This window comes from Lithobates pipiens, unplaced genomic scaffold (genome assembly GCF_037356315.1).
Source record: "Lithobates pipiens isolate NorthernLeopardFrog02 unplaced genomic scaffold, aLitPip1_a1.2 Scaffold_18, whole genome shotgun sequence".
NCBI lineage: Eukaryota > Metazoa > Chordata > Amphibia > Anura > Ranidae > Lithobates > Lithobates pipiens.
Window position 1 is genome coordinate 146,362,768 of NW_027507758.1, and position 24,771 is coordinate 146,387,538.

The 24,771-nt window shown below is 41.5% G+C and overlaps 1 protein-coding gene across 2 annotated transcripts in view; it reads right to left on the reverse strand.

Moving 5' to 3' along the window:
• Nucleotides 1–24,771, reverse strand: part of SIPA1L2 (signal induced proliferation associated 1 like 2) — a 329,734-nt gene that overhangs the window by 119,860 nt on the left and 185,103 nt on the right. For both annotated transcript variants that reach the window (XM_077486232.1, XM_077486231.1), the window contains exons 10-11: nt 11,915–12,172; nt 2,182–2,334 (exon numbers count right to left, since the gene is read on the reverse strand). In XM_077486232.1, the coding sequence (XP_077342358.1) occupies nt 2,182–2,334; nt 11,915–12,172 (411 nt within the window). The remainder of the gene's footprint in view (nt 1–2,181; nt 2,335–11,914; nt 12,173–24,771) is intronic.

A 24,771-nucleotide genomic window follows, 5' to 3' on the forward strand; every position in this document is an offset into this window, starting at 1 on the left:
TCCAATTGCCGCATTAGCTCTGACATCAGTAACATAAAGTTTGTGATTGGAGGAAGCCTGTTTGACAAGGTATAGGTAGCTACGCATGCACGCGGCTGTCTTCTAGGCTGACTTCTGTGTATAAGACACCCCTCGATTTTCAGTCTAACGTTTAGATAAAAGTAGCGTCTTAGCCCTTGTACACACGGTCGGATATTCCGATGGACAATGTCCGATAGGACCGTGTTGTCGGATAATCTGACAGTGTGTGGGCTCCATCGGACTGTTTCCGTCGGAGTATCCTGACGGACCAAGTTTTCTAGCTGGGCTATAAAATTATCCGACAACATCATCCGATCTGACTTTGTCCGATAATGTGTAGAGAATTCTGATTGGACAAAGTGCCACTTTGGATCAAATTCCTAGACCAAAGCTATTGGCTACTAGCCTGAACGTAGTCCCGTCCTAACGAAATAACGCCATCACGTTAAGTACGATGGGATTTTCTGACAACTTTGTCCAACTGTGTGTATGCAACAGTTTCGGACAAAATCCGTCAGACAAAATCTGACGGATTTAGTTGTCGGAATGTCCGACCGTGTGTACAAGGGCTTATACACAGAAAAATACGATACTCTATGGTTTTACTTTTACTTGCTTAGGAAAAACTCAATTATTGCAGACTTGCTCATTACTAAGTGAGAATATTATCTAGCATTATTCTCTTACCTCCCAACTTTTTGAGCTAAGAAAGAGGGGCACCTATCAGCAAAAGTAAATAGGCATAGCACACGCCCCATCCACGCCCCCTTAAAGGAACATTATATGAATAAAAAAAATTAGCTAAACCCACAAGTGCTTTTTTTTTACCACTACTATTCCTTTATACTGGCTTTTGAAATTTACATATTGGGTGAAAGGTTTAGCACTGGGAAATACTTTTTGAAAGATAAAAAGTGCATTTTATATAGAACTATGTAAATCAGACAAAAATGAGAGACAAAGGAGAAGGCAAGTGGGGCTTTGTTCCAAATCAGGGACAGTCCCTTAAAATTAGGAAAATTAGGAACAGTTGGGAGCTACGTTATTTTTGAGATGTTGAGGTCAGGACTACTGTATATAAAGCATTCTTAGCCATTATGGTTAACTGGAATATTACTACATACATTTTATGTACTCATAGGATTATTGTTACAATTACATTTTAGCCCAGTCAAATGAATCAGAATTAAACATGATGGGGTTGATTTACTATAGGAGTAGAAAATGTTAGCAAACTGAAGCTATATTCACTGTACATACCAAAATATGTGGAGGGGGAAACTATTCTTCCATGCACATGAATGTAGTGTAGATTTATTTAATTTACTTATCTAAGTGAAATCAATGTCTTTACTTATTACAACACTAAAAGTATTAATGCGCTAATCGTGAACAGATATTTTCTGAAAAGACACTGGTAAGATCTACCACAAAATCTACTGAACAAAAGCAGTTAAGATATGTTTGCTAACAACCTTGTAATGTATATAGGAATGTACTATATCAATATGAAAAGACAGCAGTCACCAGGCAGTGGATGTGTTTGGCTCTCAGCACCTTATTGTGTGATTATGGGTGTTACTGACAGCCTAGTCTTAGCAAACATACAGTTCACATAAATGTGATAACTTCATCACATGCTTCTACAAAGACAAACGTGCAAAAGTAGGTATACATACATCTGCAAGCATGTTCATCTATAATTTAAACTGGTTAAATGTCAACAGCTTAGATCCAAGGACTGGTACGGGAATCCATACTAAATTAGAGCTTAGACCAATGCTGAATGCTAATTAGGCGGTTAAGTCACAACAAAGACATGAAACAACAGTTGCCACTGGGAACAGGAACAGCTGGCTAGTACACGGCACTTTCCGAAAGCAAGCAATATTCTAAAGTCTTTTAATATTCAGGGTTATTCAGAGTTTAGCACTTCTCTTCAAAGCCAAGGCCAGGGATTTGATTAATGCACAGGAATGTTTGAAGCAATGTTTTATGAACATGTACCTCTGTAGTGTAATCATTTATCCATTTATCCATCCATTTATATAACTTTGAATAAAAAATAAAATATAAATACGATTTTAAAAGAGTACATATAGCATATCAGCAAAGGCACAACCCACCCACACACTCACACAACACTGTATTGCATATTACCCATCAAATCCTATATGATGTCTCCACTGAACGCTTGCAACAGGCCCCGGGTCACTGGAGGAAGACTGGTTACTTGGTGAACTTCTGTAAGGCTGGTTTGGATCAATAACAGCTCCCTGGGATATTTGTGGACTTTCAGTATCTTGAATTGGCCTGTATTTAATAAATGAAAATACTGCCTTCTTAGTAAGTTACATTGTAAATAATGAGCAATAAGCCATATGAGCATTTATAGATCCCTGAAAATCCTTCTCTTCAGAGAAGCCTATCCCATTTCCATACCTCCCAACTTTTTAAGATGAGAATGAGGGACACCTATTAGCAAAAGTATGTAGGCTTAGGACACGCCTTGGTATACCCTCGTAAAGGAGAATGATACAAAAAAAAATATTAAAGGTTTAGCACTGGGAAACACTTTTTGAAAGATAAATAGTGCATTTTATAAACAACTATATGCACTATATTACCTAAAAGGTATTCTGTGAGGTTGAGGTCAGGACTCTGTGAAGGCCAGTCAAGTTCCTTTACATCAAACTCACTCATCCATATCTTTATAGACCTTGCTTTGTGCACTGTTCCAAATCATGTGGTGGAGGGGGGATTATTGTGTGGGGTTGTTTTTCAGGGATTGGGCTTGGCCCCTTAGTTTCAGTGAAGAAAACTCCTAAGGCATCAGCTTACCAAGACATTTTGGACAATTTCATGCTCCCTACTTTGTGGGGACAGTTTGGAAATGGTACCTTCCAGTTCCAAAATGACTGAGCACCAGTACACAAAGCAAGATCCATAAAGACATGGATGAGCGAGTCTGGGGGTGGAGGAACTTGACTGGCCTGCAAAGAGTCCTGACCTCAACCCGATAATACACCTTTGGGATGAATTAGAGCTGAGACTGCAAGCCAGGCCTTCTTGTCCACATTAGTGCCTGACCTCACAAATGCACTTCTGGAAGAATGGTCAAACATTGATAGACACACTCCTAAACCTCGTGGACAGCCTTCCCAGAAGAGTTGAAGCTGTTATAGCTGCAAAGAATGTAGATCAGATCAAAATGAGGAGGAATGAAGGACATTGTTCCAAATCAGGGACAGTTGGGAGCTAACTTTTTCCACCTAACAACTGAACTTTCACATCAGTGACGGGACAAGGTCATTTGGTGCCCAGGGTGAAGATGGCAAACTGCGCCCCCCCCCCCCCTCCAATTATTGTCATGGTTCAGAATATCTGTGCCTCTCTGGGGAGTTCCACAGGTATTCTTGCCCAGCTCTCCTTTCTTTACAAATCCCCCCAGATCCCTCTCTGCACACATTTCCTTCAGCTCTCTTCCTTCTGCACAAATTGCCAACTGCTCTTCTCTCAGCACATATCCCCCCACACCTTTACAGTGCACTCCTCTCTGCACAACTTCAGGCTCTGGCAATCCCTCACCTCTTCCGACAGCCACCAGTCTCTATGGTATATGCAGGCTTATTTTTATTATAATTCAGAGTACAGAGAGATATGCCTGCTGTAGCACAGAGCCGAGGAGGAGTTTCAGAGCTCCTCAGCTCCATGCTACAATGTCTCAGTAGCAGCAGCAAGTGGGGACAAGCTGCCTCTGGAGTCACTGCAGCTGTGGCTTACAGCGCTGGTAGCAGAAGCATGCACAAGGGCTCGGTGGCAGCAGCAAGTGCCCAGAGCTAACACAGAAAAGCCAGTAGAGGAAGTGAGCTGTGCATAAAACTTCCTCTACTGGCTATGTGTTACATGACAGGTCGGAGAGGAGAGGGCTGCCAGAGGTTAAGGAACACACACGTTGTTTCTGAATTGCTGGTTCCTCCTCAGTGGCTCCTCCCGCAGCTTCGGCAGCAGCTCTCTACTCTCCTCCTATACCACCTCCAGCCGTGAGTGACGTCAAGCCGACGGGACTACAAAGAGCCTTCATAGGGGGAGTGAAGGGGGAGCTCTGACAGGTATAGCTGGTGCGGACTGTGTAGGCTTGTGTCAGGTGCAGGAGCGCACTTGGCACATTACAGCAGTAAGGTACAGACAACTACAGTACAGCTAGGGGCGCCATCTAGTGTGTACTGTGACGCATACTGCCGGCACTTCACCTGCGCCCCCCTCCCTCCCACAAATTGTACTGCCCAGGGCATCCGCCCCTTCTGCCCCTGCCTTGTACCGGCCCTGTTTCACATTCTCCGTCAGCTTATCCGCCACAGTTATTAACTTTTGTATTCCTTGACCCTCCCTTTTAGTTTTTAGGCTCTAACAAGCAGGGTCCTCTGATTCCACTTGTATTGAATTGCATTCTTACTGTACTGTCTGCCCTCATGTTGTAAAGCGTTGCACAAACTGTTGACGTTATATAAATACTGTATAATAACAATAATAATGTATCAAAAATATTTTAATGTAAAAAAACTGTTTGTCAATGTGAATACCTGGGCAAAAAAACTAGTTTGTCAAAAGGTGTGGATGACATAATGTAGGGAAGCCTGAAAATCTCTCAATAAATGATCAAGCCCCTAGATGCTTTCTACTAAACATACAAATATACACTATTCAGCGCAGGTCTAAAGAAATTCTAATTACCAATTAATGAGCACATATTAACAGAATAATGGAAAAAAATTTAATCCACCTAATTGTTTACCCCTTCAAGTAAGCTTCAACAGAACAGAGAAGGACTGCATGAATGAGGTAGGAAGAATAGGCCTAGAAGGGATTAAGAAAGAAAGGAAGTAAGAGAAATAGAGGGTAGAATGTAACTGATTGACTACGGTTAGTCATACCAAAGGAAAGGCTATAAGAGAAAGATTGTTGGGAAAGAGAAAATAGAGAAGTCAAATAGAAAGGAGAGGTCCTAGGGTTAAGCTGCCACACATGCCCTTAAAGGTTTAAGTAGCTGATGTTATCTTTACTATAGCAGCTTGGCATTTTTGAAGGAGAGCTGATAAAAGATTTAGGTAATTTTTAGGATGTTATGGTGACTGTCCCTTCTGTTGGTCCCATGGAACTATGTAACTTACACCGTGGTGCAGTTAGACCCTTGAGTGGTAAAACTGATGGCCTGGGATCAGAGCAGTCCTAGTAACAACAGTACTATTAAAGACTCACTCACACTGTTTAATGATGCATGGGGTTGTTGATTAGGTTTAATAATTATTTAATAATATAGACTGTCCCTTTTTCATGCATGCTTTCATCATGGGGGAAGGTGTTGAAATGGGCTCATGGGGCAAAAAGTTACTTAATCATATATAGAAGTACTTGAAACCTTTACTCAACTGGAAATACTGAATTACTGTAAAAAAAAATCTGAATACTTTTAATTTGATTAATGCGAGAAAATTATGTTTTTGTTTTTTTGTGAGATAATCTCGGCCTGGCCAATGGAAACCACCAAGGATCCACGCCTGGAAGCTGTTGGGCATCATATCGCTGGAGAGCAAGTGCATATAGTTTCACTTTAATTTCATACCAAGTCAGGACAGGGTCCTGTAGTGCAAAAAACTGGATAAGGCCTGGGTAAGAGCACAGCTATGTGTAGTAGGACAGGAAACAGATTTTGAGGAAGCTAAAATAGATGTCATCTAAAAGTAATTTGTTTGTAAGCTATAGTGGGTATTACAAACAAACGAAACAAAAGCCAAGGAGACTTGATGCCCCGAGACCCAACCAGATGTGAAAAAAAATGTCACTAGTAGAAGTGTGGATGCACCTTCATGCCAAAGGCTTGTCAAAGACAGTAGCAGATCTTCACCTTCTGGATCTATGGCCAGAGAGAGCGTTATCCTCAATGGGTCTGTAAGTATGCACAGCTGAGGCAGATTAGGTAGAAAGATGTGGCTCCTCTGACCCTTCTGCAGATCTTCTGTGCTCTGGTTACATATTGTAGTGGCTAAAGGTGTTGCTAATGACAGTGTCAGAGCCAGACCAAACAGATGTTGTCCCTTGAAAGTAAGCTGTAAGTTGTTTCTTTGGACATCTGATCAGTGTCCCACACATGTAGCCAGAGTGCTCCGTGCATTTGAACAGACGTCAGTCCTATGCTGGACACTAGTTCAGAGGCTTGTACCAAGCTGCCACAGCTTAAGAACAAGGTTCAAGACATCTGCCCCAACTACTCCATAATGCAGGGATCCACCTGAGCAGTGGAAGGATTCTTTCTGTGGAGTTTAATTCACTTTGGTGTGATTTGACAGATCAAAGCTTTTATCAACATAGGAGAGAGGGTCAAACCTCATACTGAGATTTTGGAAGGAATTCAATTTCCTATCAGTGAAGTCCTTAAAGGAATTTATACATTTGACCCTTTTAGTAGTACCTCTGTTAGTGTGGAACACTGGAGCATGCAGAGTGTGCAGGAACCACTTATTAGTAAATCCCTTCTTAATGGGGAAATGCTCTGGCACAGCTTCAGGTGGGCAGGACCCTTCAGGATGTTTCCAGTCTGATTAAAGGAAGTCCTGAAACTGTGGGTACAGTTGAAAGGTCTTTGCAGCTGTCAAAACTCTAAAAGACCCAGCGCCTAAAACAGCAGGCTGATCTTCTAAATGCAGGGTAAAACACACTGTATCAATAAGGTTTGAAACAAGCCCTTGTATATATGAGTCAACTGCAGTTGATTTCTGTGATCAAAAAAAGAAAACTGCCTGTCTCAGATGTTTGGATTCAGAAATGAAAGGTTGCAGACTCGGTTGGACTCATAGTCTCAAGAGGGCTAGGGAGATACTCTTCTGGTGCTGGAGAATGCTTAGAACTTCTATGGGCATAAGAGTCCAGTAGCTGGGTGAAAACAGCTAGAAAGACCCTATCGGATATAAAATGCCTGTGCACAGGAAGCAGGCCTTGTTTCCATTCAGTGAAGCTAAACTCGACTCTTCAGATGTAAACCCTTATAAAAAAAACTATTAGGGGAGTATGAGCAGAGGTCATCTGCAACAGGTATGGTAAGCAACTGGGGCCAATGCGAAAGCCAGGTCTAAGGTAAATAGTTTTCCCTTTTTTTTTATTTATGTTAGGCCCAATGATTAAAGATGGGGGTGGATACAACTTTTCAGGTTATAGTTGCTGCAAATGGCAAGGTCAATTTTAACAAAATAATCAAATCAGTCAACCAAGTGAGTTAAACCCTAATTAATTCCTACAACCTCACTAATCTATTGTTCAAACAAGTAGACTGTTAATAAATCAACATATTCAATTAAAAATATTTTAAGCAAACTCTTTTATTTATGCAATGTGAGGGTAGGTCATAGCTGTGCTTTGCCATGCTGTGAGAATGATACCTCATTTGCAAATATCGCACACAAGTCCACCATTCCAACATTTAGCCGGTAAAATCAGTAAAATAATCATTTTTATGTATCGGCATCATGCTCCCAAATAAAATGTTATATATTTACCTGTGCATTTCATCCATGAGATCTGGAGATTTAACACAAATGTACAATCATACTCCGCAGAGTAGAAGGGAAGCTCATTAAAGTAGACAGCTTTCCCTGCAGATATCTGCACATTTCAAAATGAGTCGGCAATTTAATCCACTTTATGCTCTCTGAGGCTACCATCTCTGATGTAATCTATTTTTGTTCATTTTTTTTTACTGCTTTGTGATAAATACTGCTGTCTAACCAGCACACATGTGGTATATTTAATCACATTTCTTCCTCTAGAAAGCTGGGAAACGCAATGAGAGTCAGGATAACATGACTGGAAAGCCTTTGTGATCTTTGCATATGGCACTACCTGCTCTTCCTTTACACTGAAACATAAACCAGCTGTGTTTTTTGAGATTTTGATTTTAACAACATGTATTAACTTTACATCATGTTATGAAATATAACTAGATAACATATATGCTGTTAAGAGGATCTTTGTGCTGAGGTTGATGCACATGTATGAGTCTCTAATGTGTAGTGCAGTAAATAAGGGGTATTTTTTGGGTACAAGGACAGTGGCATATGTGTGCAATGTTTATAGTGAATAGGCAACAGCTTTATTCAACAATGCCCTTTAAAGGGGTTGTAAAGGTTTGTTTTTTATTTTCTAAATAGGTTCCTTTAAGCTAGTGCATTGTTGGTTAACTTACCGGTACCTTTTCCTTCGATTTCCCTTCTAAATGTTTTTTTTCTTTGTCTGAATTTCTCACTTCCTGTTTCTCCTCAGTAAACTTCACACCATCATCCGAGCGGTGTTTAGTCAGCCAGAACAGCTTACTGAACAGCTTACTGAGGAGGAACAGGAAGTGAGAAATTCAGACAAAGAAAACAAAGAAAAAAAAACATTTAGAAGGGAAATTGAAGGAAAAGGTAAGTGAACCAACAATGCACTAGCTTAAAGGAACCTATTTAGAAAATAAAAAACAAACCTTTACAACCCCTTTAAGCCATGCCCAATATTAATTGTGTAGTGCTGACCCTTGAAGGAGCCGCTGGTAATCGGGTGCCCCAACAACGCACAGCCAGGCAACAAGTATTCTCCCCACTTTCTCCAGACAAAAGGGTCTTTGAGCTTGGTTTATGTTTTATTAAGGGTAATAACTTGGATGGGAAAACGGATTGTGGGATGTCTGACTTGATAGCAACATCAACGTCCTTCCCATGTAGACGCTTCAGAACTGTTTTACTTCCTGAAAACTGACAGTCTCTGACAGACTGACAGAAAAGCAACAGCCCCTTAAGGACTAGAACTTCCCGTTACTTTCGGGAAGTAGCACAAAAGTTGTAGGTTACATACAGAAGTTACTCCAACTCCACTGTATACACTGATCCCAAATCTACTGACCTCAGGAACTAACAGCCCACCTGGCTGCTTCTTCATTAGCTCACCTGGCTGCTACTGAAGATTTCCCAGGCAAAGTAAAGGAAAGATTTAAGCCGTCTTCCAGAAAGGCTTTCTATATGTGACAGTCTTTCCCTTTGCAAGTTCCTGAATGTTCTGTACTCATACTGTCCTCTTTGCTTTCTCTGCATCCTAGGCAAGATCCCTTCTGGACCTCTGGACCATGATGTTGCCAGAATCCTTCCAGGCCAGCCGGAGCCCCAGCCTGAGGCAGAGGCCCCCCCCCCCCCCCCGGGCATGGGTTCTCCTCAAGGGCCATTGATAGCATGACTCATTCATTTTAAGGGTTGCTTAGCCACCATGCCAGGCCCACTGCCTGGGGATTTGCCAAACTCCCCTAAGTTTGCAGATCAACCCTCCTGGTCTCCGCCTTCCTGTTTACAGAACATTCTCCAACTTTTCAGAACCACGGGAGGCACCAGAGACCTGACTGTAGGAGTCATCCAGCCCTGTACTCAAGTAAACTTTTGGCCCAAATTCAAAGACTCATTTTAGCACGAACCAAAAACAACATAGATTTGCCTGCACTGTCATTAATAGCACACTGGAGTGTGCTACAAATGCAAGGAGTCACTCCCACTTTACGTGTTGCGTGTAATTTAGGCCAACTTGTCTCTTTTTTTCAAATTCTAAAGTTGGGAGGTATAAAAAATAGATGATCTGTAAATAGAAGTACAAAACACTTAAGGATTGTATTACTAGGTATATTGGTTCCAAGGTTAATTTGTGCTATTGAAGTTTAATACTATGCTCCTGTCCTGTGGTCTTATAGCATTAAATACATGGATGTGAAAAAAAAAGTGCAACACTACTCCAGTGAAAAATAAATGACCATTTTACCATGTATGTGAAATGAAAATCTTTTACCAACCAACATGTCATTCAACAAAGCAACAATCTAAATATTAAAAAGATTGTGAAGCGCCGCTCTAGTGAAAAATAAATTACTTATACTTATACCTAATAACTTTTGCAAAATGCTAAAATATAGTGCAAATAATTTCAATACAATACATTTGTGTTAACCCGAAGGTCTTTTGTCTCCATACATAACATCCACAATGTTTCTCGTGTTGTGAACTACAAACAACTTTATGTACCACCACATATTCTCTGGGTGTCTAATCCACACTTTTCACTGACAGTGCTTAACAATCAGGATGTGCTCACACCTTAAATTATGGGCCTGTATACTACAGAAGCCATAAAGAGCATTTATCCCTTTCCTGGGGGTCCAGAAATACCAGGTAATCTCCACTTTTCTCCATTGTCACTCAAAGCAAAGCAACACTACTTAGTGCTCACCGTTTTAAAACACATTAACTCCCCTTTCACATGGGGCTGTCCATATTTAGCCATTCGGATGACATGTCCGTCTCTGCACTTTGTCCAGGGATGGACCTGTTAGAGAGTCTGCTCTCCCCTATGGGGGGATCGGATAATTACGGACCGCCTGTCCATTTTCAGCCAATCTGCCAGAAGGATGAAAAATAGAGTTTGCATCCGTCTGGATTTTGCAAAGCGGATTGGATCGGGGCAGATCGTATGTCAGCAGACATGTCGACGCTGACATCCGACGCTCCATAAAGCTGTATGGAGTGACCGTTCAGATCCACTGAAATGCATAGAATGCATTAAGATAAAAAACCTCCAGACTTTACAACCCCTTTAACTACTTCCAGACCACCAACCGCATATATAGTGCAGCAGGGCAGAACAGCTGCGCAAAATCACATACCTGTAAGTGATTTTGTGCACACGGTATGGAAGCCATGTGTGCGCTGCCAGAGCGCCGCCAATCAGCGAGTCCAGTGGCCGCGACAGCCGCCACGACCCTGCAATCATTCAGTGGAGAGATGGAGCAGCAGTGTGCCTATGTAAACAAGGCAAACTGCTGATCTGTCAGGGAGCAAACAAGAGATCTTGTGTTTCAGCTAACCTGAAACACGGATCTCTCTTTTCCTCCAGTGTATCCATCCCTCACACAGTTAGTAAGCACCTCCCAGGGACACACCTTACCCTTTGATCACCCCTGGTGTTAACCCCTTCCCTGCCAGTGTCATTTATACTGTGACAGTGCATTTTTTTTAGCATTGATCACTGGATTGGTGTTACTGGTCCCCAAAAAAGTGTCACTTAGGGTCCAATTTTGTCCACTGCAATGGCGCAGTGCCGCTAAAAAAATTGGCTGATCACCGCCATTACTAGTAAAAACAATACAAAAATAAAAAGCCCCCAAATCTATCCCAAACTTTGCTATAATTTGCTATAATTTTTGTGCCAACCAATCACAATACGCTTATTGGGATTTTTGTTTACCAAACATATGTAGTAGAATATATATTAGCCTAAATTAATGAAGAAATTAGATTTTTTTTTTACATTCTTTAATTGGGAATGTTTTATAGCAGAAAGCAAAAAATATATATTTTTTTATTCAAAATTGTCTGTATTTTTTGTTTATAGCACAAAAAATAAAAACCGCAGGTGATCAAATACCATCAAATGAAAGTTCTATTTGTGGGGAGAAAAAGAGGGCATCAATTTTATTTGGGTACAGCCTCGCACGATCGCACAATTGCCAGTTAAAGCAGTGCTGTATCGCAACAATGGCCTGGTCAGGAAGTGGATAAAACCTTCCGGAGCTGAAATGGTTAAATAGGACATAGCAGTACAGGAGTTTTTGTTTTTTTATTATTATTATTTCATTTTTTGTACAGATGTGGTTCCCTGGCAAAAGGAACATGTGTTGCTTGATACACTTTAAAATGACATAACAATAAAATAATCTGCAAGTCTTTTTTGCATATACTTCATATTGATCATATTCACTGATATAAATGCATTTCTATTAAAAATAATTGGGTAAAAATTCTTTATAAATTCATCACTAAATAAACATTACCTTGTACTATCTGACATCTTTCTGCCAAATGATGTGCTACGAGGAATACCAGGCTGTGATTGTTGAAGAAACTGCTGGCAATGCAGCCTGTCAGTACTTCCTAAAACTGGAGAGGCACAAGAATTAAGCTGTCCGACCGGATTCTGTACACGGTGCCAGGTAGTATTGCGTCTGAAGGGAGTTTTATATTCACATGGCGTGCCTTCATTGTCAACTTTATATTCCACCACTGGCATTCGGCAAAGTTCTGAAAAACCCCTGTGTGATCAGAATGAACAAGATGTTAAGATTTTTAATGCAGCCCTAAAATTCACTATTCTTATAAAATATATAGTTTAATTTCAGTAATTATAATAAAAAAAAAAGAAAAACAAACCTCAATATTTAATACTCATAATGCTGAAAGGTCTAGAATTATCTGGTGAAAGCTGTACTTACTGCACACTACGAAGATCAAGTTGTTTGAATTGTGAAGCTCTTGCAGGTTGAGGAGGTTCCACAGACCTGATTAATGGCTGGCTCACATTGGTGCATTGTCTTAATACATGTGCCTTAAATGTGCATTATCATGTGTTTTACCTATATTGCCTTAAGAAGCCCAATTGTTTCAAATAGGCTGCAGTGCACCCAGAATTATTATTTTTTATGCACAAATTGTTCGAATCTGTGTGCCATGGTGTAGAGCTGCACAATTAATCGTTAAAAAATCATGATCTCAATTTAACCCCCCTGACCATCTCTATTGCAGAGTTTGATGATTCTTTCATATAACAAGTGGAGAGACTTATCTGCTCACTCAGCTGTCAAAATAAAACATCCGGGCAGTCTGCCAAGTTTTCAACATGAAACATTGTAACTAACTCTTCCTTCTTAGAACAAAGGGATAAACTTCTGTGTGAAAAAAAAATCCAGGCCATCTGCCAAGTTTTTAAACAAGTGTAAATGCAGGAAGTTTAACCACTTAAAGTCAAAATCTTTTTCTGACACTTGTTTCTTTGTTGCTGTGCAATTTGTTAGTGTGTTTGGATGCTATTCAACATGAATGGCACCGCAAAGCACTGCAGTACAGGAGTTGCTGTGCATCTGTAGTAAAACTGGTACAGTGTGTTACCCTAACGCACCATTGTGAACCAGACCTTACTAAAGGGGGGTACAGACTAAGAAAACCAGGCGAACGATCATCTGATTTTCCTCTCTTCACAGAAAATTGGAAAGCGACAAATGAAAATTCGTCTGAAAATTCTCATACAACAAAGGTTTTTTTTTTGTTTGTTTATTGTTTCTGTGCATACGCAGTCTTTCTTTTCAGATTTTTCCTGTATGAAAATCATACAAAAACGGTACAAATTAATCAAAAATCATTCGTTCTGTTCCCATACGAGAAAATTTTTGGAGTTTGCCCCTTCAGGAATTTTCGTACAAAAATTTGGAATCGGTTGTCGAAAGTTGTGTACACACTATACGAAAATCGCACGAAACTTCCTCAAATTAAAATGTTCGCCTGATTTTCTTATAGTGTGTACGAGCCTTTAGATTAAAAATCTGATAGCATGTGAATGCGTTGAGTGTACTCATGCAAATTAGAATAGGTAATTGTACCGGATGATAAGAAAAATAATGAAAATAATAGCTAATTTTGCAGATTTACTAGCATAAGGCTTAGGGAAGAAGGGAACATGATATGCTAAAAGGATACATTGAAAGCAACTTTAAAACTTTTTTAGACTAAAGCCTTGTACACACTACAATTTTCGTTCTACCAAGGGTTGAATGAAAGAAAAACTGACAGCTCCGGTTGGAGCCGCGGTGCTAACAATCTGATGTTAGTACAGCGATCTCCCCTGCTGTGCTATTGTGTTCTGACAGAGGTATGGCTCCCTCCACAAGAACACTCCAAGTCAGCGCTCTTAACCATTGACCGAGAGCGCTGATCGGGAACGGGTAAGCAGACCTTTTTCGAGACAAAAAATATAGTAGTAGGCCATTAGCCCTCACATTATAGCAGTTCCACTGCGCGGATCAACCCACAAATTTCTATAGCAGACCTTTTTCGGTCATGCCCCTATGACAGAAGCCACACAAACGGCTGGCTTCTGTTAGACTGGCTGCGATACACATGGGCCGAATGTTGGACGATTTCTATTGAACCAGCCAATGCTGCCCTAAGTTTGGCCCATGTGTACTAGGCTTAAGGGGAAGATTTACTGAAGGAAAAAAAGAACAGGACCTTTATACCAATGATTAGAGATGAAAGGGGTGAGATGGTATTCTCCTCCTTGGATATCGCTAGAAAATTCCACTCTTACTACAGGGCCATCTATAATATAAGGCAGAAAGGATAAGATGGGAAAACAGAAGGAAGTAATAAGGAAGTACCTAGGGGACCTGGACTTACCGAGGGGGGAGAAAGATGAGATGGAAGTATTGGAAGCCCCCATATTGCAGGAGGAAGTAGAGAGGGCAATTAAGAATACTGCCCTAGGAGGGAGCCCGGATCCCGATGGATACTCCATTTTTTATTATAAAAAGTTTTCTAAGTATTTAGCTACCAAATTGTGTGATTATTTTAATGCAGTGGGAGAGGGTGAGAATTTTCACGAGGAGTCACTACTAGCACATATAGCCCTGATTCTAAAAGATGGTAAAGATCCAGCAGCCTTAGAGAGTTATAGTCCAATCTCACTTTTAAACTCGGATATAAAGCTCTTTTCAAAAATCATAGCAGAGAGATTGAAAATATATCTATCGAAATGGATTCCTAATGACCAAGTGTGATTTGTCCAAGGGAGGGGAGAGACAACTCACTAAAATCAATACTCTTGGTGCAGGAAGTTATTAGGAAGGACACCCCCACAGTCCTTATGTCAATCAATGCCGAAAAGGCTTTTGACAGAGTGGATTGGGGGTTTATGTTCGAGACGTTAAGACATCTAGGGCTGGGTGAGAGGATGATGAGATGGATTGAGTCCATTTATTACCACCTGTCTGCTAGAGTTAGCGTAAATGGCACCCTGTCTTGCCCCCTTGAATTATCCAATGGGACAAGACAGGGTTGTCCACTCTCCCCGCTCTTATTTATAATTACACTTGAACCTCTCTTGGCTGTAATACGTAAAAATCAAGACATCCAAGGAATTCGGATGGGAGATAAGGAATACAAAGTAGCCGCATTTGCGGACGACCTGCTCTGTTATGTCTCCAAAGCCCAGAATAACAATCCCAATAGTCTTGAAGGAATTAAAACAGTATGGGAAGGTAACAAATTTTAAAATGAATATGACTAAATCAGAGATTTTAAATCAAACCCTACCAGAAGAAGAACAGAGAATAATCCAAGCCAAACTTTGGCTTACGTGGTGTAGGAAAGAATTAGGGTATTTCGGTATAAAACTGACATCACACTTAGGTGATTTATTTGAAGCTAATTATATTCCCCTACTTAACAAAATTAAAGAGCAACTGAACAGGATGGATCATAAAATGCTTTCATGGACTGGAAAGATAAACGCAATTAAGATGTTTATACTTCCCATACTGACTTAAACTTTTCAGATGCTCCCAATCCCCCTCCCTCAGTCTTTCTTTGGGAAAGTAAAATCTATGGTACTAAAATTTATTTGGGCACGCAAATGCCCTCGCATTGCGTACAACACAATAGTAAGAGAAAAAGATAGAGGGCGCCTAGCAGCACCAGAGTTTAAAAAATATTATGAAGCAATTGTGATCTCTAGAATAGCAGATTGGCTACATAATAAGAGGGAGAAGAGTTGGGCTGATTTAGAAAATACATTAGGTAGAACAGATATAGGGAAAATTATATGGATACCATCACAACAACGAGGCTTTGGATCTAGCACAAATATTTTGACAAAAAACACATTAAAGATTTGGGATAGAGTAGATAGGAGACAACTGAGATCATAATTCACCATTAACCTCCCTGGCGGTACGATTATTTCGGATTTTAGGTGCTGAAAGCGGTACCATTATTTTATATGAAAATTTGGCGTTTTATATTGTAGTCCTGTAATTCTTAGGAATAACTCACTTAAATCTGTCCAAACCAGAGTCTAGTAGACATCCCGGGTATTATAAAGTTGTAAAAATTAAATAATAAATTATAATATAATAAATAACTATAAATAATTATACCAAATAATAATATAATAATAAAAATTATTCAATAATGTAATCAAATCAAAAACACTGAAATTTGCTCAGTTGCAGAATTGTCACTGTCATTACTTTTCAGTATTTGATGATGGATCTCCCCACAAATCGCTATCGCTCAATTCTGCGAGTGATTCTAATTTATTATCGCTGTTTTCTAGCTGGTCTAAATCCATTTTTGATGTAAAGGGACAGTTTTGGTTGCTATGGACAATCTCCAGTTTCCAGGTATAAAGAACAGTTTTTATATTATAAAATTGCATGCAGGACACTGGACAGACCACTAGGTGATGTGAAATAATTATATACAGCAATGTAATCTGTAAGATTACATTATACTGTATGTATACTGTGTGTTTTACTTTTTGAATTTGGCGCAGTTCTCCGTCCCCGTGCGTCGCAACGCTCGCAGGGAACGGAGCTCAGCTCCATGATAGATCGAGCAGAGGACGGCTCACTCGTACAGCATGGGGGACATCGCTGGATCCGGGGGATAAGGTAAGTAAGCTCTTCCTGGATTCAGCGATGCGGTCCCGAGTCTGGCTCAGGGTTACCGCTAATGGTACAAAATTTTCACCCCAAGCCAGACTCGGGAATACCGCCAGGGGGGTTAATGTCCCTTTTAGACAATTATTTTTTTTTTACCTTGGAAGGAGGAACACTTATATTTTACTAGGTGGGCTAAAAATGAGGCGATATTATTGCAGGATGTGATGGAAGGGAATAGTTTACTCACATATGAGGGGGAGATTTACTAAAACTGGTTCACCCAGAATGTCATACAGTTGTGCATGGTAACCAATCAGCTTCTAACTTCAGCTTATTCAAATAAGCTTTGACAATAAGTCTTCATTCACACTTGCATGACACCAAAGTCTTTGGAGCAAAACTTTGATGCAACTTTGGAGCGTAACTTTGATCCGACTTTTATAATCTCTGGAACTAAGTTGCATCAAAAATCGCATCAAAGCAGTGCGGTAACCTTTGCGCAGTCGCATTGATCTGAACGGTTGCCATTGAAAACAATAGGCTGTGACTTGTCATGCAACTATGTGTCCTAAGTGGCATGACAAGTGTGAATGGAGCCCCAAACCTAGAACTTGATTGGTTACGATGCACAGCTGCACAAGTTTCTGTGTGCACCAGCATTAGTAAACCCAAACAAAATGACTTTTTTGATACTATGTAGGTAATAAGGCCACTTTCACACTGACCTAGTTAGTGCATCATCATACAGTAATTAACCCAAAACACCTTAAGTGTGAAGATTCGTGTAAAAAATTATATATAGAAATGAAGTTACAATTCCAAAAAATATAAATAGAAAAAGTCTCTGTGTAAGATGTTGATCCAATCCGAACGTGAAATACGGGTCACCATCCACCTTCTCAAGATGAAGCTAGCATGCAGACACCCTGTGATATTCCCGTCACCTTTAGAAATAAAGGCTTACCAGATAATATGGATCCAAACGAATATATATTCGAAGGATCATGCAAGCTTGTACACTTAGAAGGCGAGATTATAGATGAAAAATGTCCAGGGAAGTAACAAGTCAGACTCCACATAAAGACACTGTTACAGTTACATCTAAAGCTGCGGGGTCCTCTGGCTCTGTAATAGAAAGTTCAACATTTGTGCTGGAGTGTACCGATGAGGATTTAACAACTAGTTGAGGACATCTTTATGTGGAGTCTGACTTGTTACTTCCCTGGACATTTTTCATCTATAATCTCGCCTTCTAAGTGTACAAGCTTGCATGATCCTTCGAATATATATTCGTTTGGATCCATATTATCTGGTAAGCCTTTATTTCTAAAGGTGACGGGAATATCACAGGGTGTCTGCATGCTAGCTTCATCTTGAGAAGGTGGATGGTGACCCGTATTTCACGTTCGGATTGGATCAACATCTTACACAGAGACTTTTTCTATTTATATTTTTTGGAATTGTAACTTCATTTCTATATATAATTTTTTACACGAATCTTCACACTTAAGGTGTTTTGGGTTAATTACTGTATGATGATGCACTAACTAGGTCATTCATAATTTTGTTTAGCGCTACACTACGTTTTGATATTTGTTAATTATTCACTGTTTTATCCTTGTGATTGTGTTAGCAGCTTTTTTCTGTTTTTTGGATAGCGCAGTGTCACAGGGAACACTTTCACACTGAGTCGCTGGTAAAGTGACGGTAAAGTGCCGCTAGTTCTAACGACGCTCTACTGTCATTTTGGCAGTGCTTTTCGCCGGTTTGTGGAGTGCTTTTAACCCCCACTAGCGGTCGAAAAAGGGTTAAAAGCGCCCGCAAAGCGCTCCAAAGATGCTGCTTGCAGGACTTTTTTTCCCTTCCTGCAAGCACACTGCTCCAGTATGAAAGCATTCGGGCTTTCACGCTGGGGCTGCAGAAGAGGCAGTTTACAGACGTTTTTCGGGCGCTATTCTTAGCGCAAAAGCGCCTGTAAAACGCCTCAGTGTGAAAGTGGCCTTAATGTTTCTTTGTTATAATAGATAAGCAATAATTTCAACTGCAAAATGTATATAACAGTGATTTTAGTTTAACATGTTATCAGCTCTTAAAACGTTTAGGGACATTTGCTGTCCACTCTATTGATTTGAGTGGGGCAATTTTTTTTTAATAAGACATGGTTGTGTCAAATGGAGTTTGTACTCACAGGCACCTACCTGCCTTTCCACAGAAATGTACTAAAAAGTGCCTGACAGCAAAGGCTGCATAGCAGAGCCACTTGTGGGACTACACATAGGAATATGGAGCAACTGTTTGACCAAAGCATGTGCTGTAACTTTCAAGCATCATTCTGTGACAGAGGCCTCATGTACACATTTAGATGGCTTTCACACCAAGCCACCCATAGCATCAGCGGTAAAACGCCGCTATTTTTAGTAGCGTTTTACCGTCGGGTTTGCAACGCCTTTCGGATTCTAACGGGGGGTAAAATCGCTTTGCTAGCGCCCGAAATGCGCTGCAAACCCGATGGTAAAACGCCACTAAAAATAGTGGCGTTTTACCGCCGACGCTATGGGCGGCTTGGTGTGAAAGCCGTCTAAATGTGTACATGAGGCCTCTGTCACAGAATGATGCTTTAAAGCAGCCGAGAAATGGTTAAGACCATCCGCAATACGCCGCAATAGCGGCGGTAAAGCGGCGCTGCCCCATTGATTTCAATGGGGAGCAGAGGTGGAGGAGCGGTAAACACACCAAAGAAGCTGCTGGCAGGACTTTTCCTGATGTCCTGATAGCGCACCGCTCCAGTGTGAAAGCCCTCGGGGCTTTCACACTGGAGTGAATGGAGCAGCAGTTTGAGGGTGGATTGCAGACGCTATTTCTAACGCTATAGCGACTGCAAAACGCCCTCGTGTAAAAGGTGTCTTACATGGAGCATCATGAAAATGAACAAATACTATGTTAAATACACATTTTAGGGAAGCTTTTCTCAACCTTTTCAGCATGAAGGAACCCTTGAAATAACTTTGTTTTCTTGGGGAACCCCTGCTAAAACTTACTATAGCTACTACAACTAATGATACATTAGTGTGATGGTCAGTGGGAGGAATGCTCCTTACACTTGTGGGAAGAATTACCCCCTTATACATAGCTAAAAAGATCAATGGCGTCAGTGGAAATTTATCTAGGAGGCAGAAATTGCCCTTTGCTCAACAAACCCCCAGCAACATTTGGAGGAACCCTAGTTGAATAACCATGTTTGGTGGGTTTACAAATACTGTATATTTGCAGGAATGAAAAACACAAAAACACTTTACACACAATCACAGTAATATTAACTGCCTCATCCTGAACACCTAAAGTGTTACTAAACCCACAACAGTAAAATCCGTCTGTATATGCAGTAAAGCATGCTGGTTATACTCACTGTGGAACCAAAGGCGTTAATCCTACACATTGGGGTTGATTTACTAAGGCTGCTTTCACACTGGGGCATTGGCGGCGGCAGTAAAGCGCCACTATTTTTAGCGGCACTTTACCCTCATTTTTGCAGAGGTTCTGGTCGAATAAGGGTTAAAAAAGCCTGTCGGTTGCCGGTGGCTTGGCGGGGATGCTCATTCATTTCAATGGGCAGGAGCGGTTTAGGAGCCCTTCACCTCTCCAAGGTTGCTGCTTGCAGGAGTTTTTTTTTTAACATTAAAGCTAAAGAGTGCAAAATCAGGCTCACTTCTGCATAGAAACCAACCAATCAGCTTCTGACCTCAGCTTGTTCAAATAAGCTTAGGCAATAAAACCTGGAAGCTGATTGGTTTCTTTGCAGAAGTGTGACTGGTTTTGCACTCTTTAGCTTTAGTAAATACTATTGTGTAAAAGGTTGTTTGATCGTGTCTTCTCTGATTCTCCCCTTCTTCCACAGTCCCCAATCCATTTCCTGATAGCACAGAGCCTTGGGGGCACTCTGCATATGCTCATTTTGGTGTTTTAACGCTAGATCGTTTGTTTTTTTCTTGAGAGGGTGCATGCGATTAGCACAGGACCAATAATGAATGCAAACTCTTCCTACAAGCTTTAACCAGGCACTGATAGAAGTCACAAGACTGCTATATACGACTGATTAGAAAAGGTATTTAGCAGTTTATATTTACTGAAATAATTGCATTTCCATGCTCTGTGTACTGTGGGTCGACCAGATATATTGTGAATGTAGGGTCCTGGGTTTAGTAACCCTTTAAGCTGGTTATACATGCCCAGTTCAGCAATTTCCAAAGATATATGCTAAAAAGTGCCCAACAGCAAGTCCAGCAGGACCGTTCTACAAAAACTGGTCATTAGACTGGCTTCTGTGTAACAGAGGAGAAAACAAACAGACCGAAAGATGTCAGTTTCTTGCTAAATCAGACAGATTTCCATACAGTTGTACCCAGCTTGTTATGGAAGGGGCAATGATTGTATGACACCCTGGCAATTCCACCCCACTGAACTTTGTAATCCTCTATAAAGGCTCAAGTCTGTTAAAACATTACATCAGAGAAGCTCAGAACACAATCACACAATGGATTGTCGTCAGTGTACCATACACGTTTTAACTTGGTAAAGGTCTCTTTTTTAAAACGATGCCAATGTTGATGTGTGAGTCATGTTGCTGGCACACACAAAGATGACTAAGAACAAAATGTACAGGAGTTTGGGACCTTACTCTCACACCTTCCCTACGCAACAAACAATTATCTGCAGAAATAATCCGCAAAGCAGAGAAATAACATTTTACAGACTACTCACACACGGCTTCACATGAGTCAATAAACACACCAAAATATTTTAAACATTTTCAAAGATGGTGAAGGTGAAGTTATTAAAGCTGAAATTTGGGCAAACTGCTAAATACACAGATAAAATACATACTGTATACAGTAAGTGTGCTGTTCTACCTACTAAGGGCTTTCAATTTCTTTTCATCCAGTTCTAAGATTTACACAGCTCTGTCCGTCAGGTAGGAGATCTGGATTTTCTCTAATGTAGTTAAAGTGTTACTAAACCCAGGACCCTGCATTCACTATATCTGGTGTCCCACAGTACACAGAACATGGAAATGCAATTATTTTAGTAATTATAAACTGCTAAATACCTTTCTCATCAGCAGTATATAGCACTCCTATGACTTCTATCAGTGTCACCCTATGAGGCTGCAGAACCCCTGACTCTGTCTGGACAGTGCTGATTGGCCCCGTGCCAATCACATGAACCCTCCCAAGAAAAACCTCTCTAACAATACACACAGAACTGAGCATGTGCAGAGTGCCCCCAAGGCTCTGTACTATCAGCAGATGGGTTGGGGACTGAGGAACGGGAAGATCAGAGAAGACAGGATCAAACAGCCTTTTTACACAATGCAGAGGATTAACTCCTTAGGTTCCACAGTGAGTATACCAAGCATGCTTTACTGCATACACAGACTGATTTTATTGTTGAGGGTTTAGTAACTCTAAGTTAAATGCAGCACCCTCTAGTGTACTAAAATAGGTTTTCTGCTAGTGTGGGAACATTTGCTCAGGCCTGGCTGTCAGCCAATCCTGTGTTTTTATCTGGGTCAGGGTGAGTGACTCAGGGAGGACAGGATGAGACCTTGCTGAAAACTTCCAGAAGAATGGGAGATGAGGAGGAGCTGTCTGGAGTATTCTGAGGGCCCTGGCCAATCCCCAACAGGAGGTTTGGCAGGGGGCAGGACCCCTCAAATACCTAGGGTGAGCTCAGCTGGGGCAGTGGAGGTTGGGTGGAAATTGGAGATGATGTGTTAGGCTGCCAGTGGTCCTTGAGGGTAACCCCCTATTCTGGTGGGGGGGGGGTGACCTCAGGCCTTGGCTCGGGTGCAGAAGGGACCCTCTTCACGACACACAGGGGTGTCCTGACCAGAGGCACCACAGCAGGAGAAGGACAGCAGTAGGAGAACACTGCTGGGCAAATCTCCAGGGAAGAAGACAGCCAGGTGGGCTGGTGAGTGATATAGTTGGGGAAGACTGAGAGGCAGCCTGAAAGAACTGGGTGAGAGCAATCTGAGATGGATGCAGATTCAGTCTGGGAGGACTGTGGAAGTTTAGTTAGGAGGGCTGGAAAAAGGGGCAGCTGCAGCAAGGTGGGCTGAGAGTGCCTGAAGAGGTAGTGCTGGGATCAGTAGCCACAGGAGGACAGCTGGGCACTAGGACTTTGCTACACAACCAAGGGGCTCGCGGTCCCTTCCTGTAAAGGGCATATGCTACCTGTCCAACAGTGCCAGCTGGTCCTGGGAGTTGTAGTGCTTCAAGCAAGTGCTGTGATGGAGGAAGCCGGGGAGTGTAAATAGTTGTTCACAAGAGATTTGTCCCTGAAAAGTTCTACTACAGTCAAGTGGGCATCCCACAAATTACCCTTCTCCCTATCCAAGTTAAACCCCCTAATAAAAACACAAAAAAAAAAGAAAGCACTGTACAGTTCCTTGCCTCAAAGTGTATTGTGGAAATGTGGTGTGCCTGGCTGTGCAGAGTGGGGAATCCCTTTCTACTTATGGCTCCTTAAGGGGTGCGCAACATAAACTTACAGGTCTTGCACTACCTCAGTATTGGACAGTGAAAAGAAAAAGCAGTAAACTGATGAACTCGTCTCTTTGCCATTCTTCCTTTCAGCATGTCCCTTGTTAGCGCATGACCAATACAACACAACTGATTGACTGACTGTTTCTCCTCTCATTTTCTGAGCTTGTGCAGTACAGTGGATTGTAAGTGAAAGTTTTGTGGATTCTATTCAGGCTAGGGTTGCCACCTGTTTCATTTTCATCCGGACAGTCTGGCTTTTGAATGATGTGTTCGGGTTTTTATGTGCCTGAAACCCGGACACGTTATTCAGACTAGATTGTACCACGAGTGACAAGTCTGCTCGGCCATCTGATGTGTGTCTCCCATCCTCGCTAGCAGCCTGTCTCTCTCACAGCACCATGGATCAAAGTTGCCTCCTCCTCCTCCACTCTGTTTATACACACACACAGGAGGATGAGGGACACATGCTGATCGATGTCTGTAGAAATGTTTTATTATACTTTGTAGATGGACATTGGAAGAGGAGAGAGTGGCTGCGAAGGAGAACTTAAAAAATAAGTGGATGGGGGTTAAGAGCATATGTGCTGGGGGGTGCTTTGGCAGGGGAGAGGACTTATGCTATAAGTGTAGATTGGATTTGAAATCTGAAAACCCATTCTAGCACAAGACCTCTCCCTTCCCAAAGCACCCCCAGTACATATCAGACCCCCCTCTGCAAGGACAAGTCCTCTCTCTTCCCAAAGCACCCCTCAGCACTAGGGTTGCCACCTGTCCAGGACTCACCTGGACAGTCTGGGTTTCAGGCAGATTGAAATCCATACACATTATCCAGATTGGACTATAGCTCCCCAAGTAACCTAGATACTCACACACAAATCTGTTGCCACCCAGGAGCTGCGGGCAGCTGTCTAGGGGGCAGGTTTGGCAATACTGAGGGGCAGGGCAATTATGTCAGCAAAAGCAATTTGGCCACACCCACTGTGCTGCGGTACTCTATGCATACAGCATTAAAATGCTCTTTGTTCAGGTTTGGCTTGAAGAAAAGGTGGTAACCCTACTCAGCACACATCCAACCCCCCCATGCAAGCACTAGCCCTCTCGCCTCCCAAAGCACCCCCCAAGCACATATCTGATCCCCTCAGCACTAGCCCTCTCTCCTCCCAAAGCATCCCCCAAGCACATATCTGATCCCCTCAGCACTAGCCCTCTCCCCTCCCAAAGCATCCACCCAGCACATATCTAACCCCTGTATTTTGTACATTAAATATTTCTGACCCCTGCATTCCATGCATAATACACACGCACTGCACGCCAAATTACTACTATCCTTGGGGCCACCAAAAGTGTCCCAGGTTATTAACAATCTTATAGTGTATACTCCAAAAAAAAAAAAAAATGGCATGCCCTGCTAAAGTGTTGTGGGTTCGGCTTGAAGAAAAGGTGGCAACCCTAATTCAGACACTTATACTGCTTGCATGTAAAAACAAAAAAACAAAAAAAAAATGATTTAATGATGTACTGATGAATCCAAATCTGCATTCATTTGTTATTTGGAGTTCACCTGTAAAATGCTAGTTCCCATCTGCGTTACTCACTTACATATATATAGTTAAATTCTAAAATTGAAATAGGATTTCCTAGACATATCAAGAG